We start from the raw sequence: 20,126 nt of genomic DNA, 5'->3' as shown, positions 1-20,126 counted from the left end.
AGAAGAATATTGAAGACCGAGCCACACATCGGACTGCCTGTGTTTATGAAGCAAAGTGTTCTTCTTAGGTCTTTGCCACCTCCAATAATTATTATTATTACACTACTGTGTTATTATATTGCCTCTGTTTGAGATTATTGATAACCATAAGCAATAAGTGTCGTTCAGAATGTCCAATGTGTTTCTTAGAACTTGGTGGTTAATGGTAAAGGCGTGTTTCTTTCCCTTTTTTTTTTTTTTTTATTATATATTTTTTTTCTTTTGTATACCCACTACAATTTGGGTGTTAAAAAAAAAAAAGTTATCCATTAAACGTATCCCCATACTTTGCTGTGGGGGGGCATTTACCCTTATTTTGTCAGGGTCAGCACTACACTAAATGCAGATGACCAGGCCATTTTTTTTTTTTTTTTTTTAATAAAAAGAAATGCACTTTTTTTTTTTTTTTTGCAGGTAAATGCGCATTTTCTATTATTATTTTTTTTTGTAGGAACCTGGAAAGTAGGGCTGCAGCTAACGATTATTTTCATAATCGATTAGTTGGCCGATTATTCTTTCGATTAATCGATTAATCGGCTAATGGTTAATAACCTTAAAAAAAAAAGTGGGTCAAATTGACTTTCATTTTCAACCACAGTGACAGGAAAATTTAGAAATAATAGAAATCTTCTTAGTCAAAGGAATTTTCAGACAATGTATGTGGTTTTCGTTCAGATATTACATTCATTTTAAAAACAAGTGAAAATTTCAAACAAAATTCTTTCATTCAGCGAATGTATAAAGATTTTTCGTCTGAATATTCTCATCTGAAAATGTATCTGTGTGGCCAGCATAAGGCTGGGTTCACACTGAAGCGATGCGGGAACGCCGTGAATCCGTGGCGTTTTCCCGCATCGCATGCCTCCCGCCGGCAGTTCACACTGCCCTATGCGGACTGCTGGGAGTGTCAGTGAAATGTTAATGACACCCCAAGATCAGTCCGCATATCGCAGTGCGATCTGCAAACTCAGACAAGAATCGGATCGCATGGTGTGAACACCCATGCGATCCGATTCTGCTGCGGACCAAAAAAAGGGTCCCGTGCGAGTTTGCAGCGGGTGCGATGCGAATTCAGCCATACTATCTGTATGGCTGAACTCGAATCGCACAGAGATCGGATGTGATTTGCACTGCAGTGCGGTGCGAATCACATCCGGTTCTCGTAGCCGCTCCAGTGTGAACCCAGCCTAAGGCTCGGTACACACTTATGCAGTTTGCTTTTGATCTGTTTCTGCAGTGCTTTTTGCTGTACGTTTTTGATTTTTGCACACGTGATTTTACGGCAATTTGCATTTTTTTTGGGCAGATTAAAAAACACAAATTGCTGCAAAAACGCATTACATGCTTTTCTGCAGCTTCTCCATTGAAGTATATTGAACCAATAAAGCACCATTTTGCGTTAAAAGTCCCTGACCCTTTCAGATGTGAACGTGTCCCATAGGAAACCATGTAAATGAACTGTAGTGCATTTCTGAAAAAAGCACCAAAAAACACATAGATGTGAACCAGGTCTAAGACGTTTAGTAACATAATGGGGTTAAAAAACTAAAATTAGCCCTTTATAGTAGAAAAAGCAGATAATCACTATTGTAAGGGGTTAATTTTTTTACTGTAGAACTGTGAAAGTACTATTTACAGTAACGATTATTTGCTCTTTTTGTATTATAAAGGCCTCATTTTGTTTTTTTTTAAACCCCATTATGTTACTGGCCAATTAATCGATTATGAGAATAGTAATCAATTAATTTCATAATCGATTAGTTGTCAATTAATCGATTAGTTGTTTCAGCCCTACTGGAAAGCATTGCACCTATGTTCAGCAGACCGCGGGTGCCATGCAGGATTCCTACAGACTGTCAGTATAAGCTGTCTGTCCGTACCTCCTATGGGCAGGCAATTTCACACTGACAGGAAAAATCCATGGGTTACCAAAGTGCACCACAGTACCCTGGTAGGTCATTTAGAACTACGAGCCAACAGTGCAAAGGACATCAGTACTTGCAGTTTGACACAGCCAGGCAGGCGGACCCCCCGCATGGGCATTTTTTTAAATTTTTAATTGTGACAGCAAGTGGAGGGAGCCGGTGCTACATCTTGCATATGGGTGTAACCTGTTACGAAAGTTGAACTTCTCCATTTAACAGTAAAGTGCCAAGTACCACACTCCACCCATTTTTAATAACTTGGGGTCTACTTTTCTTAGTATTTTCCTTTTTTTTTTTTTTTTAGGGTAAATGTTTTTATTGTATACATAATATAGTTTTGGAAAATCAAAAAACCCAAAAGGCCAAAAAATCAAGTGTCAAAAGAAAAATATTGCTTCTCATTATTATTATTATACTGGATTTATATTGTAGGGTTGTGCATGTAAAATATTTGCATCTAGAATGACTCCTTAGTAAATAAAGTCAGTTCTTGAAATCTTTCAGCTAGAGCCCTGCCTCGCCGTGGTTTGGCCACAGCGCAGTGGTTTCCCATAGATGTCTATTTTTGGTGCATTTTCTGAAAGCACACCAAAAGTCCTGCGTGCTGCATCTTTTGGTGCACTTTCAGAAAATGCACCAAAATGGGGCAAATCTGCACCAAAAAATGCCAAAGTTCACAAACAAAAGGAACTGTTCATTTTATTCAATGAAAGCTGTATTATAAAATGGTTAGTCTACATTTATACAGTCGTGGCCCAGAGGTTTGAGAATGACACAAATATTAATTTTCACAATGTCTGCTGCTTCTGTGTTTTTAGATCTTTTGGTCAGATGTTACTATAGTATACTGAAGTATGACAAGCATTTCATAAGTGTCAAAGGCTTTATTGACAAATACATGAAGTTTATGCAAAGAGTCAGTATTTGCAGTGTTGACCATTCTTTTTCAAGACCTCTGCATTTCACCCTGACATGCTGTCAATCAACTTCTGGGCCACATCCAGACTGATGGAAGCCCATTTTTGCATAATCAATGCTTGGAGTTTGTCTAAATTTGTGAGGTTTTTTTTGTTCACCCGCCTCTTGAGGATTAACCATAAATTCTCAATGGGATTAAGGTTTGGGCAGTTTCCTTGCCATGGACCCAACATTTCCATGTTTTGTTCTCCAAGTCGCTTAGTTATCACTTTTGCCTTATGGCAAGGTGCTCCATCATGCTGGAAAAGGCATTGGTCGCCATCAAACTGTAATTGGATGTTTGGGAAAAGTTGCTCTTGGAGGATGTTTTTGTAGTATTCTTTATTCATGTCTGAGAAGCAACCCCACACAAGAAATGGTCTAAGGATGCTTTACTGTTGGCATGACACAGGACTGATGGTAGCGCTCAACTTTTCATTTCCGGTATTTTTCCGGATGCCCCAAACTATCGGAAAGGGGATTCATCAGAGAAAATGACTTTATCCCAGTCCTCAGCAGTCTAATCCCTGTACCTTTTGCAGAATGTTAGTCTGTCCCTGATGTTTTTCCTGGAGAGAAGTGGCTTCTTTGCTGCTTTTCTTGACACCAGGCCATCCTCCAAAAGCATTCTCCTTGCTGTGCCTGCAGATGCACTCACAACTGCCTGCTGCCATTCCTGAGCAAGTTCTGCAGTAGTGGTGCCCCGATCCCACAGCTGAACCAACTGTAGGAGACGGTCCTGTCGCTTGCTGAACTTTCTTGGGCACCCTGAAGCCTTCTTCACAAATGCAGTGGAAATGTTTTTTGTGGGATTAAAGCGAAGTTTCGCCGAAAAAAAATAAAATAAAAGTTGGCAGCTACAAATACTGCAGCTGATGACTTTTAATATTGGGACACTTACCTGTCCAGGGCGCCCGCGATATCCTCACCCGAAGCTGATCTGTCCCTTGGTTCCTGGGATGGCATCTTCGGTAAGAGAATCGGGAAGTGAAGCCTTGTGGCTTCACAGCCTGGTTCCCTACTGTGCATGCGCGAGTTGTGCTGCACAATCTTACTGGTCCCTGCTGTCTTCTGGGATCTGTGTGTCTCCCAAAAGACAGGGGGGGGGGATAGAGGAGGGGCTGGACATTGCGTAGATAGCTGCAGATACTGCGGCGATCTATGCCCTGGATTATACAGATATCTGCACCCCCTCCCCCTGAAAGATGCCAAATGTGACACCAGGGGGAGTGAGGAACCAGAAAAGCGGAAGTTCCATTTTTGGTTGGAACTCCACTTTAAATTAATTTTTCATGGCAAAGAGGGACTTTGCAAATAATTGCAATACATCTGATCACTCTTCATAACATTCTGGAGTATATACAAATTGCCATCATAAAAACTGTGTCTGGCAGCAAACATTAATATTTGTGTCATTCTCCAAACTTTTGGCCAGGGCTGTAGAGTGGTTTTATTAAGATATTTTAAGGTTTCAGGGAAGTTTAGTACCATTCAATGCGGAGTTAAACTTTAGAAACCAAAAATGTATAAACTGCATTTTTAAAACCTTTTTTTGTAAGTTTGACTGCTTATAATAAATACATGCAGGGCATTTCCTAAAATAATCTACCAAATAGAAGATCTCCAGGCAATTTTTTTATTTTCCGATGCAGTGGGGCTGTGCCTGCACTGCATGGGTTAACTGCTCATTTTTGGCCAGGAGTGCAAGGAAAAGCTATAGTTATCTGATCCTCTGGAAAACCACACTCCCTTCAGGTCCAGCGGTGAACTGTGCCTGCCGTTCTCGCATCCGAAGCTGGTATATGGGTATGATTACGCCAGGAACGTTCACAAGACCGTTAGCCTGCGTGAGGGCAGGAACGGAAGGGACTGGTGTCGCGCTTGAAGGATTGGCAGATTAGGGAAGTATATCTCTACTCTGCAATCCCCTAGACAAAAACGAGCAGTTAACTCATGCAGTGCAGGCACAGCCCCACTGCCTGGGAGAACAAAAGTTTTGCATCAGAGTTCTTCTTTAAAGTGGGGTTCCACCCTAAAGTGGAACTTCCGCTGATCGGAACCCTCCCCCCCTCCGGTGTCACAATTGGCACCTTTCAGGGGGGAGGGGGTGGAGATACCTCTTCCTGTCCTGCCGCGCTGTCTGCTGGGACACACACGGGTCCCAGAGACAGCGCGGACAATTCCTATTGCACTCCGCGACTCGCGCATGCGCAGTAGGGAACCAGGAAGTGAAGCCGATTCGCTTCACTTCCTGATTCCCTCACCCAGAATGGTGGCGGCAGCAGCCGAGAGCCGAGCGATCGATCGGCCTCGGCTGCTGGCATCGCTGGCCCCCGGGACAGGTGAGTGTCCATTTATTAAAAGTCAGCAGCTGTAGTATTTATAGCTGCTGGCTTTTAATATTTTTTTCCCCAGTACAGTCCCGCTTTAAAGACCCCTTTCACACCAGGGCGTTTTGCAGGCGCTATGGCGTTAGAAATAGCGCCTGCAATCCGCCCTAAAAAAGCTGCACCATTGTTTGTAGTGTGAAAGCCCGAGGGCTTTTGCACTACAGCAGTGCACTGGCAGGACGTCAGGGAAAAGTCCTGCCAGCAGCTTCTTTGGAGTGTGTTTTCCGCTCCTCCACCGCTGCTCCCCATTGAAATCAATAGGGCAGCGCTGTAATACCGCCGGCAAAACGCAGCTATTGCGGTGTATTGCCGGCGGTTTTAACCCTTTCTCGGCCGCTAGCAGGGGGTAAAAGCACCCCGCTAGCGGCCGAAATGCGCCGCAAATCTGCGGCAAATCCTGCGGTAAAACACAGCTAAAAATAGCTGCGTTTTACCGCCCACGCTATGGGCGGTGTGGTGTGAAAGGGGTCTAAATGTCCAGGAAAAAAGTTTATGAAAATTATTTTGTATGCAAAGCGGTTAGATTGTTATTGTACTGACTAGCTGAATTTTATATTGGTCCATTACTGTCCACTTTTGAAGTTATTGCTCTTTTGAGTGTTAGTGTGTAAGCTAAACAGAAAGTAAAAGCCGGCCATGTAGGAGGATTCCCTCATCTACTTCAAATTCGTGGATGGGTCAAAGTAGTAGTTTTTTCAATGAACAAAAAACGATGTTGTTTCCCTTCTTGCTCTGCTTGTTTCTTCCACGTATGTTAAAGTGCCTATAGACAAGGATTGGCAATCACTAAGTCCAGTTATTTGTTTATTATTTACATGCAGAAATCTTTAGTCCAAAGCCGGCCATACATGGTTTGAATCTTGGCCATTTCAGTAGAAACCGGCAGAGATTTGAACCATCTATGGGCAGGCTGAATGGACCCAAGGGGATCCCTCAATCGACTTGGGTACGACCAGCTTGTCGGATTTTCAGCATGCGATTTTTGCCAGTGGCTATAGCCATTAGAAATAATCAGTGTATTCTCCCGCCAGCCAATGTACATATACGGCCGGATGGGTGCCCTCTCCTTCTGAGTGGACATTCAGGAATGTCCTTCAGAAGGAGGGGGATTGTGCGCATCGGCGGGATCCCAAAGCGCTTGTTTCACCCAGACATGTTGCATTTCCGATGGGCAGGAGGGCGCTGTGATTGGCCTTCCGGATCACATGACGGCCGTGTCCAATCACAGCCATCATGGGATGTAAACAAACAGCCGATTGCAAGGCAATCGGCTCTCCTCTCCTCACACGGAAGTTGTTGAGGAGAGGATAGCGGATCGCTGCACCCGGCTGGTGATCAGTGAGTATGAGATGTTTTTTACAGCTTTTTACTCACTGATCACCAGTCTAGTGTAAACACACATGTCCCCACACAATGTCCCCAAACACACGTCCCTAAATAATAAAAACACATGTCCCCCACATATGTCCCACTAAAATCACATGTCCCAATCATTATCTGCACACACATGTACATGATCATTTCCGTACATATGTCCATGATCACACAAACCAATTATTATACAATTTTTTTTTTACCAAAAACATGTAGCAGAATACATTTTGACTTAAATTTATGACAAAATTCTATTTGATTGGATTTCTTTTAAAATAGAATGAAGAAAATATTTATTTATTTTTTCCAAATTTCTGCTCTCTTTTCGCTTAAAACTGAGTCATGAATAAATACCACCAAAATAAAGCTCTATTTGTGCGAACAAAATGATAAAAAGTTAATTTGGGTACAGCGTAGCATGACCACGCAATTGTCATTGAAAGTGCGAGAGCGCTGAAAGCTGAAAAATGGTCTGGGAAGGAAGGGGGCGAAAAGTGCCCTGTATTGTAGTGGTTAAGCCCTCCTCCCCTGCCACGTTTGGCATGCATTTCTTTGGGTTAAGCAGGTACCTCACTTTGACAGGTGCCTGCTCCTACTTTGCTATTTGAGTGAAAGTTCTTCTTTCCTCCTCTCTCCCCTGAGGCCATTCAGAAAGTGCAGCAGGCAGGTGGGTGTGAAGCCACAAGCAGCACAGATGGTTGCCAACAGTCATGTTGGTGCCGGGAACCTGAAGGCTATTAAAAAGCTAGCCCGGGTAAGGATGGCACTGGATCCCTGGACAGGTAAGTGTCCTTTTATTAAAAGTCAGCAGCTACAGGATTTGTAGCTGCTCACTTTTATTTTTTCATTTTTTTTTTTTTACAGACTGAAACTCCTTTGAGGGAATTTGATCGTACCTTTAATTACATAGGAAATCCTCTAAGCCCTTGTGCACACGGTCGGACATTCTGACAACCAAATCAGTTGGATTTTGTCCGACGGATTTTGTCCGAAACTGTTGCATACACACGGTCGGACAAAGTTGTCGGAAAATCCGATTGTACATAACGTGATGACGTTATTTCGTTACGACGTGACTACATTCAGGCTAGTAGCCAATAGCTTTGGTCTAGGAATTTGATCTGAGCATGCGTGGCACTTTGTCCGTCGGAGTAGGCTACACATGATCGGAGCATGTCCGATCTGAGCATTTTGTCGGAAAATTTTACTGGCAAGTTGGAAAAGTTGGTCTGTCAGATATTCCGACTGAAACAGTCCGATGGAGACCACACACAGTCGGAATATCCGACAAAACGGTCCGATAGGACACATTCCGTCGGAATATCCGACCGTGTGTACAAGGGCTTAAAGTGCCATTTCAAACAAACCTCTATTTGGTAGAATAATGTTCCTTTAAAATTTGCTACTATACTTGTCTAATAAATATGTATTTATATTATTGTTGTTCGAATCTGTGTTGCCTTATTTTACCAAATTAATTTGTTCTTCTTTTTTTCTTTTTTTTTTTCTCGTCATTTCCACCCTTGTTTTCTTAATTCGTATATGTATGTAGTCCATCCCATCTAGCCCATCAAACAGCAGCTCCACTTCAGACTCCAGCTCTGAGTCCGACTTTGAACCTTCACAAAACCACAGCCAAGGTAAGCATGCATTTATAAAATCTCTAATGACCTATCCAAATTATTTGTTAAAAAAAGTCCTTTTTTTTTTTTTTTTAACTAGCTATTTGTTAAAAGGCATATGGATACATCCAAAGGCATGCTAGTAGGTTAATTGGCTCTCGTCCAACTTGGCCATAGTATATGTGTACATGTAACCTAGAGACCTTAGATTGCAAGCTCCTTAAGGTCAGGGACTGATGTGAATGTACAGTATGTAAAGTTTTGCAAAAATTGCCCTGGAATAAATATACATTCTCAGTTTTTGAAACTGGAGTTTAACAATATAGGGGTTTATTTCAGCACAGTCATGTGCCGGAGAATCCCCTTTATTTCCTTAGATGTGCATCCAGCAGCGATCATAACGGGTAAAACGCTGGCTAAGCGGACAGCCACAGATGCCTGTGGCTGTTGCTGACCTGTCATTGAAGTATACAGGGCTTCTGTGACCACAGCTAGCCGCTCACTGGTCGCAGAAACTGAAGATTTCTGGTGCTGTCATTTGTACTGGCGCTAAGTCACCCATGCAAATGTAACCCTACTGTTCTAAAATGTCCCCTTTTGGCTTTTTTTCTGTAATACACTGTCCCTATAAAACAGCACAAAGAGAGTGAAAGCTGTGTGCTTCATTTATTTGCTTTCTTGGGCAATCAAATCCATTTAATCTCTAAAGGGAAAACTAAAGTAAAAAGCTGGTGCACTTTACAGCTCCAGAGCATCCACAATGTGCAGCTGTCCAACCCCCATTCCACCATTCTGGCCCCAGTAAAGTCCTTTGCAGATACTGAGTGTCAGTGTTTGCATAAGCTTTGGCATGCCCCCATATGATTGTGCCATGCGCTGGCCAGGGGGAATTTTCAAAAGTTTCTCACATGTTGAAGTTCCAGGTTTTCAAATGACAGACTAGGGATTTTTCTTTGTAAAGCTTCCCATCGTCTTGCCTGAAAACACATAAAATTAGCCTAACTAATAAGTTTAATAAGGTATAACCTTAATAAGGATATTTAGCTGTTTTTTTTTTTTAATGCTTATGTTAAAAAAAACACTGACCCTGATTATTTAAACTGCACCAGCCCTTAGGGCATGTTAAAATGACATTAAAATTGGAGGCCAATTTTGAGAACTGGCATGTTTTGTGTATGTATAGAATAAAGAAGTGGCCTGAAGGGAAGTCACTGCAGCTATTACAAGAACAGAAGAATAAGTGTTAACCTTGAGCGTGCTAGTAGTGTGATAATCTGATTTTAAATGTTACATTTTCACACCATTTCCAGTCCACGTCAATTCTGACATCCCTTTCCTACATGTAAAAATCAAAATTGTTTTGCTAGAAAACGACTTGCAACCCCCTAAACATATATAGCGTGTGTGAGTGTATATGTATGTATGTGTGTGTGTATATGTATGTATATATATATATATATATATATATATATATATATATATATATATATATATATATAAATCTTTGTTGCTTTTGGTTTCTGACGTCATACTTTGTGCCTGGAACTGGATGCAGCCAGTTGCATCCTTATCAGCTCCCTTCCATAGCTGGTCAGATTACTTTTACAAGAAAGAAAATCGCTAATCGCTTCAACTTTATTTATAAACGGCCCTAGGGTCCTTTCACATGGGCGTTCCGATCAGGTCTGCCTGTCAGTTTTTCAGGCGGACCTGATCGGACCCTCCATTCACCTTTATGGAGCGGCGTTGACATGTCCGCTTGACATGTCAGCTGGATAAGATCGAGTAAAAACAAACAAATGTTTTCACCTGATTTCCCCATAGGGGAGAGCGGGGCTCTGTCGTCTCTGCTGTGCACAGTAAGTAGAGACAGACCTTTTACCCACCTGCTCAGCGGGGATCAGCGGAGCGATCTCCCGCTGAGCAGAGCGGTGTCCGCCTAGCGGACCACCCGTGTAAATGGACCCTTAGGCTTCCTTTTGTTTCATCAGTTCAGTCATGTTTTTTCCCCAAAAAAACAGACCAGTTCACATCAGTTTTTACATCCGAGTCCCAGAGCCATTTTTTACATTCCAAATTTTTAGTTTACATGATTAAAAAAAAAAATTCTCATTAGTTCATTGACGGACACAGCATCTTCATTTAGATCTTAGGGTTATATCGCCCCTTTAGGAGAGGACTAGGCTGAAAGTGTTAAAAGCAGCAACACTTGCACAATACCGCCCAGGGGGCCATCTTTCTAGCTATAACCCCTCACACTGCATCCAGCAGCTCAGTTTTATTCTGCCTAGTGTAGGAGAAGGACCTGGCTCCCGGTGGGACCATTGTTCTTGTGAATTTTTTTTCTTTTTTTTTTCTGCATTTTTGATTCCTGTGATCTACAATCAACAGCCGGGCTGGGTGACAGGCTGGAAAATATAGATCCTGGTAGTCTCCCCAGCCTGGCCATCGAGCTTGAGCAGGCCCTAGCTACGCGCTGGGTCGGCCATGACATACCCCTTCTGCTCCAGGGGTGGCCGGTGAGCTATATGCTCTATATGCACACATATGACCGTGCTACTGCTGTCTGTGTCACAGTGTGTCGTGGCCGTCAGCCACACTGTACTGCTTGAGTGATGGGTCTATTGGTGGAATGCATCCAGCCGTCCCTGCAGGAGGGGTAAGTATGATTCCACCTGTCTCGGCAGGATGAAGCAACTGGGCATTCCCTGGGAGGTCGAATAGGGGGTCTCTCACTCTCCCTTTCTTCTCACCCTGTCCCTTCCCTCCTCCCCGTGCTATGGGTCACTGTGTGACTGGGCACATGGGGGTGCGGTGCACGTACCGGGCCGGGGGTCTACCGGGGGAGCTCTAGGTCCTGGCAGGGGGCTGCGCTGGGAGTAGGGGTCCGCTTGTCCTCTTCCCTGCTTCTGGGCCATGGTGGGGTGTTTGTGCTGTGTTTGACATGTGGGGAGGCCGCCACGTGCTCCGCAGCCATTTTCCTGGGGCCGCTGCCATTTTTCTGTAGCCACAGCCAGTCTTTGCCTTTCAGCCATTTTCTGGAAGATCGGTGTCCATTTTCTCGGCGCCCTCAGACGTTTTTGCTGAGGTGGCCGGGGCCAATTTTCTAGTAGCCTCAGATAGTTTTGCCTCTAGCACTGGGTGCTTGTTCCTTCTAGAACAGCGCTATTCACATAGACACCTCGTGGATGACACAGGGGAGAGCGGACAGCAGCAGCACAGCGCAGTACCTAGTCAGGGTGGTGAGTCCTGCGGGGGGCCCTCAGTCTCTGTCGGCTAGGAGGGTGGACATTTTGTTAGGTCCCTAAGTGGTGACAAGCGAGTGTGGGTCAGCATGGTGTCGGAAGCTTGCGCTTCTTCCCCAGACATCCCTGTTATTGCAACTGGTTCCCCTGCACCTGCGGTGCCTATGGACGCTCTGTCGGCAGTCCTGGAGGCCTTTGTTGCCAGGGTGAAAGTGGCGTGTGGGTGCAAGGGGGGTAAAAAACGCCCCCCCCCCCCACCGTCTTCTGGGGAAAGCTCTGATTCAGACTCGGGCCGCGCTGTAACAGGCATCCCCTGTTTTGACGTATCAGAGGATTCGGACCAGGACTGTTCAGGCAGTGAGGATGACTCTGTGTCCGGGTCAGCGCAGAAAAAGGCGCTTGTAGGAGCACTTATTACAGTGGTGCGTGATACCCTAAAGATGAAGGATACGGTGGGGGTATCTACAGAGGTATCGATCCCTTTTCGGGTCCCAACTTATTTTGATAAGCTTATTTACAAGGAGTGGGGAAAACTGCAGCAGGCCTTTTAAGTCCCAAAATGCATGGCTGGGAGTTACCCCTTTGAGGAGAGTTTCGTGAAGAAATGGACATCTCCTCCGATTGTTGACCCCCTGGTATTCAGGTTAAATAAGGTAAGCACGATTCTGGTGGAAGGGAATCCTGCCTTCAAGAACCCTGCTGACAGAAGGGCCGAGGTGGTTGCCCGATCCCTGTTTACGGTGGTGGGGTCAACATTGCGGCCTGTGTTAGCCATGGTGTCAGATGCTTACTGAATGGGCTAAATTGTTGCACAGTAAGTTGGAAAGGCAACAGGCTTCCCCGGTCTGCGTGGAGCTGGCGAACCAGTTGGTGCAGAGCCTTAAGTATGTTTGTGATACAGCCTTAGATATGGCCCTCTTGCTCTCTAGAGCCTCAGTATCAGCAGTAGTGCTACGTTGCCTGATTTGGCTGAAATGCTGGTCTGCAGACCAGGCATTTAAGAAAGCACTGGCAGATTTGCCCTTCCAGGGAGTGAGGCTATTTGGAGCCTCGCTGGACGACATTATTAAGAATGTTACTGGGGTTAAGAGTACGTTGCTCCCACAGTCCAGAAAAGGTAAGGAGCCACGCCGTAGGCAAGGGCCATCCTTTTCCGCTCAGAAGCGGATTTTTCGTCCACTCAGGTCGGCAGATAAGTGTTCCCAGTCCGACAAGGTACCTGCTGAGGGACAAAAGCATCCCTGGTTTCTAGGGGTGCAACGGATCGTCACCGAACCATGATCCGAATGGGTCACCCCGTTCAGATCGGCACACTCTGCGATCCGCTGTCTCGGCCTTAGGAAAGGCCGCGGCTTCGGCCTAGTTCCGGAGCGGCGGCCATCTTGGTTCACCCGTCGGCTTTTACAATGTGATTGCCCCTCTGTGTACAGATCTGTACAGTGGAGGGGAGAAATCGTATGACAGCAGTGCTATGGGCTGCATCTGTAGTGCCCACAGCGCTGCTTTGTTACAATTGCAGTCACAGCCATCCCTCCATACTCTGCCAATACCCTGCCAATACTCTGCAATACCCTGCAGTACTCTGCCATACCCAGCCATACTCTGCCATACCCGTTAATACCCAGCCATACCCGGCCTTACCCAGCCATGCTCAGCCAATATTACAGTGGGGGAGATGACTTGGATATTACAGTGGGGGAGATGTACCCTGCCAATACTCTGCAGTACCCTGCCAATACTCTGCAGTACCCTGCCAATACTCTGCAGTACTCTGCCAATACTCTGCTGTACCTTGCCAATACCCGGCCATACTCTACCATACCCAGCCATACCCTGCAATACTCGGTAATACCCAGCCATACTCGGCGATACCCAGCCGTACCTGGCCATGCTCGGCCAATATTTACAGTGGGAGAGATGACGTGGATATTACAGTGGGGGAGATGTATATTACAGTGGAGTGATTGTGGATATTACAGTGGGGACTATATGGTGGTGGCATTTTCACAGGTTTTTGCAAATTCAATTATTATTTGCTGATCTGAAAAATGATCCGATCCGTGACTCTGATCCGAGGAATGATCCGAGCCGTGAGTTTTTTGATCCGTTTGCACCCCTACTGGTTTTGCAAGCCAAACAAACATGCGAGCATATCTGTTACCGCATGACGGTTTGCCCCGTCTGACTGTCCGGTGGGGGTCACCTTCGGGAGTTTGCAGCTCGGTGGACCTCCCTACTTTCTGACCAGTGGGTCTACGAACTGGTTTCATCAGCATACAAGATAGTTTCTTTCTTGTGCGCCAAACAGATTTTTTTTTTTTCCCCTCCAACCTTCACCTTCTTCTGGCTCATCAGGAAGCCCTTTTCAGGGCAGTGCAGGACCTGCTGTTGCACAGGGTGATAGTATCTGTACTGATGCCGGAAAGGTTTCAGGGATTCTACTCCAATCTGTTTGTAGTCTCAAAGAAGGAAGGGGCCCGCCCAGTCCTGGACGTCAAGGCCCTCAACAGCTTTGTGAAAGTACAAGGGTTCAGGATGGAATCAGTTCGCTCGGTGGTCGCTGCACTCCATCAGGGGGATTTTCTGGCATCCCTGGACATCAAGCACGCATACTTGGACGTCTCCATATTCATCGAGTATCAGAGGTTTCTGCGATTTGCGGTCGGGGATGAGCACTACCAATTTGTAGTTCTCCCTTTTGGCCTGGCGTCAGCACCGAGGGTCTACACCAAGGTGCTAGCCCCAATTTTGGCTTTGCTAAGGCAGCGAGGGATCGCAATCCTTGTTTACCTGGACGACCTCCTTCTGAGAGCACCTTCCGCTTTAGTATTAAGGGAGGATGTGGCAATTACCATGCAAACTCTTCGGGAGTTTGGTTGGGTACTAAACCTACAGAAGTCGGTGTTGGTGCTGACTCAATGCCTGGAGTACCTGGGCCTGCTTCTGGACTCCTCAGAGGCAAGAGTCTTTCTCCCTTCGGACAAGCTGCAGACTCTTCAAGCTACAGTGAAGTTGTTGGTGTCCCGCAGGTGGTCGTCACTGCGTTTTTGCATGCGAGTCCTGGGTCTCATGGTAGCCACTTTCGAGGCGGTACCGCATGCTCAATACCACACTCAAGTCTTGCAAAAGGAGATCCTGTCCAAATGGGACAAATCTCAGTTGTCCCTGGATTGTCGAATTCGGATGAGCCATCTAGTCAGGGAATCACTGCTCTGGTGGCTGAGGTCGCCGGCCCTTCGTTACGGGAAGTCGTTCCTTCCTCTTCATTGGATGGTGATCACAACGGACGCCAGCCTGACTGGTTGAGGGGGAGTTTGAGGTGTACAGTCAGCCCAGGGTCGCTGGACCCAGGAAGAATCCCGCCTGCCGATCAACATGCTTGAACTTCGGGTGATCAGGCGGTGCCTCTCCACATGGTCTCAGAGGTTGCAGGGGGGTCCGGTCAGGATCCGGTCGGACAACGCCACGGCGGTGGCATATGTCAAAAATCGAGGAGGAACAAGGAGCTCAGCTGCAGCACTGGAGGTTGCTCGCATCCTGCGGTGGGCAGAGCGGTGTGTCCCGGCTCTGTTGGCTGCGTGCATTCCGAATGTAGAAAACTGGCAAGCAGACTACCCAAGTCATCAGATGCTGGACCAAGGGGAATGGCCCTACATCTGGATGTATTTTGGCTCCTTTGCCTAAGGTGGGGCATGCCAGATGTGGATCTCCTGGTTTCTTGACTCAATCGTAAGGTACAGAGGTTTGTGGCCAGGTCAAAGGATCCCTGGGCGGACGTGACAGACACGTTGGTGGCTCCATGGGGGCATTATCGGCTGATTTATGCTTTTCCCCCACTCGAACTTCTACCACGTCTGCTTCGCAGAGTGGAGGCCGAGGGTATTCCGGTAATTCTGATTGCCCTAGGTTGGCCTTGGTGTCCATGGTACGCCGACATAGTACGAATGGTGGCAGATGTTTCTTGGCGGCTGCCGATGTGAGAGGACCTTCTGTCGCAAGGTCCAATATTTCATCCTGCTTTATCGTGACTGGCTTTAATGGCATGGCTGTTGAAAGCCAGGTGCTAAGGGACTGAGGTCTGTCGGATTAGGTAATCTCCACTATGCTGAGGGCACGGAAGTCTTCTTCCGGGTAGATTTATCATCATACGTGGAAGGCCTACATCTCCATGTGTGAGGAGATGGGATGGCGTCCGCACACATACCCGAATTCCAGCATCCTGCTGTTCTTGCAGCGAGGAGTGGATCAGAAACTTGCCTTAAAGAGGAGGGCCGGTTTTAAAAAAAAAATTCTAAAGTCAGCAGCTGCAAACACTGTAGCTGCTGACTTTTAATAAGACACTTGCCTGTCCAGGGCGCCCGCGATGTCGGCTGCCCAAGGCTGACCCGTCCCTCGGCTCTCGGGTCCCGGCGCCACCATTTTGGCTAAGGGAAACAGGCAGTGGAGCCCTGCGGCTTCACTGCCCATTTCCTACTGCGCATGCGCGTGTCGCACAGTGCTTTGTGAATGGGGCCCGCTGTGTTCTGGGACACACAGTTCCCAGAACACAGCACGACCCATTACCCAGAAGACGCCGCACGGAGGAGAGAAGACAGAAGATCACCACGGAGGAGAAAGAGGCAGATTAGGACGATGTGCCTAGCAACAGGCATTTCTGGTAAGTTAAAAAAAAATAAAAATCTTTTTTTTTTTTCTGATTTTTTTTTTTTCTACATTTTTATATATTTTTTTTTTTAAGGGTGGCCCTCCACTTTAAGCACCATCAAGGGGCAGATATCAGCTTTGGTTGTCTTTTTTTTTTTTTTTTTTTTTTTTTAGCGACCCTTGACGACTTGGTGAGTACAATGGTTCTGGGGGCTCGACATATGGCTCCTCCGGTTCGACCATCGCTACCTCCATGGGATTTAAATCTGGTGCTCTCCGTGCTTCAGAAGCCACCATTTGAAAACATTAGGGAGATCCCCTTATTGACACTCTCTCAGAAAGTAGTCTTTATAGTGGCTATTACATCTGCCAGGAGGGTTTCTGAGTTGGCGGCCTTTTCTTGCAAGTGTCTCTACTTGATCCTCCACAAGGATAAAGCAAAACTGCTTCCGCAGCCTTTGTTTCTGCCAAAGGTTGTTTCGGCCTTTAATCTAAATGAGGACGTTGCTTCCATCTTTATGTCCTCGTCCATCACATCCCAAAGAGGTGGCTTTGCATTCCTTGGACTTGGTCCTGGCTCTGCGGGAGTATCTGTCTGCTACGGCTCCTTTTCTGTGGTCGGACTCGCTGTTTGTATCGGTAGCTGGTCCTAAGAAGGGACTGGCAGTCTCTGTCTCCATTTCTCGATCGATCAAACAGATTGTGGTTCAGGCTTATGCCATAAGGGGGCGGGCGCCTCCCTTTTCTGTCACGGCACATTCTACCATGGCAATTGATGCCTCTTGGGCTTTCCAACATCAAGCGTCTGTTTTCTAGGTGTGTAAGGCGGCGACCTGGTCGTACCACTTTCACTAAATTTTACAAGGTTGATGAGAGCGCATCTTCGGATGCTTGCTTCGGCTGCAAGGTTTTGCAGCTGGCTGTTTAAGGTTGCAACTCCTACATGAGGAGCTCTGGTTGTTATGGGTGGAGTTATTTTCTTGCTGTTCTCACCCCTCATTTTTTTTTTTTACACTGCTTGGGGACATCCCTAAGGTCAAGATGAACATGCTGTCCTTCAATGAACGAAAGAGAAAATAGGATTTTTGTACTAAAGTTCATTGACGGACAAACCCCTCCTATTTATGTTTGTACTGCTTTAGACAAACTGAGCTGCTGGATGCAGTGTGAGGGGTTATAGCCAGTAGGACCGCCCCCTGGTTGGTACTGTGGAAGTGTTGCTGTTTTTAACACTTTCTGCCTAGTCCTCTTCTAAAGGGGGCAATATAACCCTAAGGTAAAGATGGAGATGCTGTGTCCGTCAATGAACTGCAGAGAAAAGGATTTTATTGCGAGTACAAAAATCCTCTTTTAGTCCTGAAGAGTACTTAAAAATGCTAATCATTTTATATATTTTATGAAAGCAGATACCCTAGAGAATAAGTTTGGGGGGGGTTATTAGCACAACGGTGTGCTAAATTTCAGTGAAAAATACATAGTTAATTTTAGGGGACACAAACACAATAGTTTACCCAATTGGTGAAATATAAAAGATGAAGTTGCACTGAGTGAACATGTCAAGCATTAAAATTGTGTGCACCCATGTAACAGTGATAAAACAGTAAGCAAAGCTTTCAAAGCCCCTACATTACATCAGTGTAGTGTTACCCATGAGCTCTGGTGCTTAAATTATTGATCTCACTCTGGCTTGCATGGTAATATGTAACTTGTAGCACCATTTGCCATTTTTTTTTAAGTAGGCGCCCAAATGATTGCATTTTTGTTTGTATGCCTGCACATGTGGGAGTGGGGAGGCTTTTTATTTTTTTTACTTTTCTTGTGGCTTTTTTTTTCCTATGATTTTATTATGATCACATAGGGGACCAATGATAGTGACAGGTCCACTTTGGGGGTGGGGGGGGGTGGCATTGTGTGCAAGGAGAGGGGCAAGAGAGGAGAAGAGCAGTATATACAGTGAGGGGGCAGTGTGTACAGACAGGCTCCCTCACTTGCCGATGCTGACTGTCATTGCCAGTTTTAAATGTAATTTGTAATTTTGTAATTGTAAAATGTCATATTTTTTCCCCCTGTACTTTATAGTGCTGAGAAGGGGGAGGATCACCCAGTGAACTCTGCCCCTTTGTTTACTTTAGTGGCAGGACCGAATGACTGCTCCTTCACAGGGCTATAAAGTAAAGAAAAAAAAAACAGATCCAGAAATTACATTTAAAGCTGGAAAAGTGAGGGAGCCTGTCTGTACAAACTGCCCGCTCACTGTATACAGTATACTGTGCTTCTCCTCTCCTGCGAGGTGATGGCTCCTAACAACCAATTTAAAAATGGATGCAACAACGGACAGCTTGTCCATTATGGTTTTTTTAACGGACCATAAAAAAAAGGACATGCACAGATGCTGATGTAAAAAGATGATCATTTATTTTGAAAAACTGACAAACGTATGTGTATCTGAAAGTGTAAAAGGGGCCTTAGGAGGGGAAGTGGTTAAAAGGGACCTTCACCTCCTTCCCCACCAAACGCTGCATAAGTATCTGTGGTGGGGATTGTTACTTAATTTGCTTACAGCATAGTTCCCTTATTTTACATGGGGTGATGTCATTACCTCAGGCTACTTTCACACTGAAGCAATTTTCAGGAAATTTTGCGCTAAAAACTGCACCTGAAAACTGCCCCTGATGCCTCCCCAGTGTGAAAGCCTGAGTGCTTTCACACTGGGGCGGTGTGCTTAAGGGACGGGAAAAAAAGTCTTGCAAGCAGCATCTTTGGGATGGTTTGGGAGCGCTGTATACTACACTGCCCATTGTAATGAATGGGCAACGCTTCGGAAGCACCTGAAAAGCTCTTTGGAAGCGCTGCAACAAAACGCTTTTAACCCCTTGTCAACCCCTTCTTGGGGGTTAAAAGGGTCACTAAAACTAGCGGTGCTTTATAGGTAACGGACCTGCCACCCCAGTGTGAAAGCAGCCTTACTGACAAGATCCCTAGAAATGCTAAGTAGCCCAAATCTCAGAAGGTGCTACAGCACAGTGTAGGGTCGTTTTTTCCCAAGATGTATGCTACTCCACATATTTCTGAGATCTGATTGGACGCAAAATGATGTCACCCTTGCCTAGGTGCTCAGAAAAGATGACAAGTACAGTATAATATCTAACAATTCCCCCCCCCCCCCCCACAGGTGCATGTTTGCAGCGTTTTAGTGAGAGAGGGGCAACTTGAATGAACTGACCTTGCCGTTGAGTTGGAAGGTCAGCTTTAAGTACTGGGAAGATAATGAATCCAGACCATTGTGCCAAAAGTATTTTTACTTTACTTCCCTTAACATGTTCACATTTCCTTTCCCTCTTCTTGGCACAAACCTTCATACATTTATGTGAGAGGAGGGTTGGGCAAATAAGCCATTGTGTTGGTTGTTCTCTAAATTCTACCTTAAATTACTTTTTTTTTTTAACCTAAGCAAATACTGAATTTGGGGTACACACCCCTCCTGCTGACAAGTGCTTTTCTTAATGCTTTATTAGAATACCACACTATTACTCTCAGGAATTAAGCTGCTAGCACCACAATTGACAAACCATTGTATAAAAGGAAAAATATAGTTCTAGTACGAAGTGATTCAGTCATGTAAACTATTTATATCAAAATTTGCAAAACATTATTAACTTTTAGTGCATTCTTAAAGAAAGTGTCACATGCATACTGTAATAAATAAAACAGTGATAGTCTAAATGGTGAAAAAAGTCAGATTATTCAATCCCAGTGTTATTCCAGTGATGGTGGATAGCAGCCACGAGTATGCATGTGCAAATCACCACAATGTGATTATCCGCCACCAAAGGAGGATGGATGCGCTTACCAAAAATTGTGAACTGGGATACCAGAAGTACTGAGTTAGATAAGCTGATATAAGCATATATCTCCAGAAGGATGATCCAT

General features: G+C 45.4%; 1 protein-coding gene across 1 annotated transcript in view; it reads left to right on the top strand.

The window, feature by feature from the left end:
- The window catches only part of LOC143974679 (protein ENL-like), a 78,175-nt gene that overhangs the window by 23,931 nt on the left and 34,118 nt on the right, over positions 1-20,126 (top strand). Inside the window, exon 7 of the mRNA XM_077476301.1 lies at positions 8,238-8,325. Within this exon, the coding sequence (XP_077332427.1) occupies positions 8,238-8,325 (88 nt within the window). The remainder of the gene's footprint in view (positions 1-8,237; positions 8,326-20,126) is intronic.

This window comes from Lithobates pipiens, unplaced genomic scaffold (genome assembly GCF_037356315.1).
Source record: "Lithobates pipiens isolate NorthernLeopardFrog02 unplaced genomic scaffold, aLitPip1_a1.2 Scaffold_13, whole genome shotgun sequence".
Taxonomy (NCBI): Eukaryota; Metazoa; Chordata; class Amphibia; order Anura; family Ranidae; genus Lithobates; species Lithobates pipiens.
This window is presented reverse-complemented; position numbering and strand designations above follow the sequence as displayed.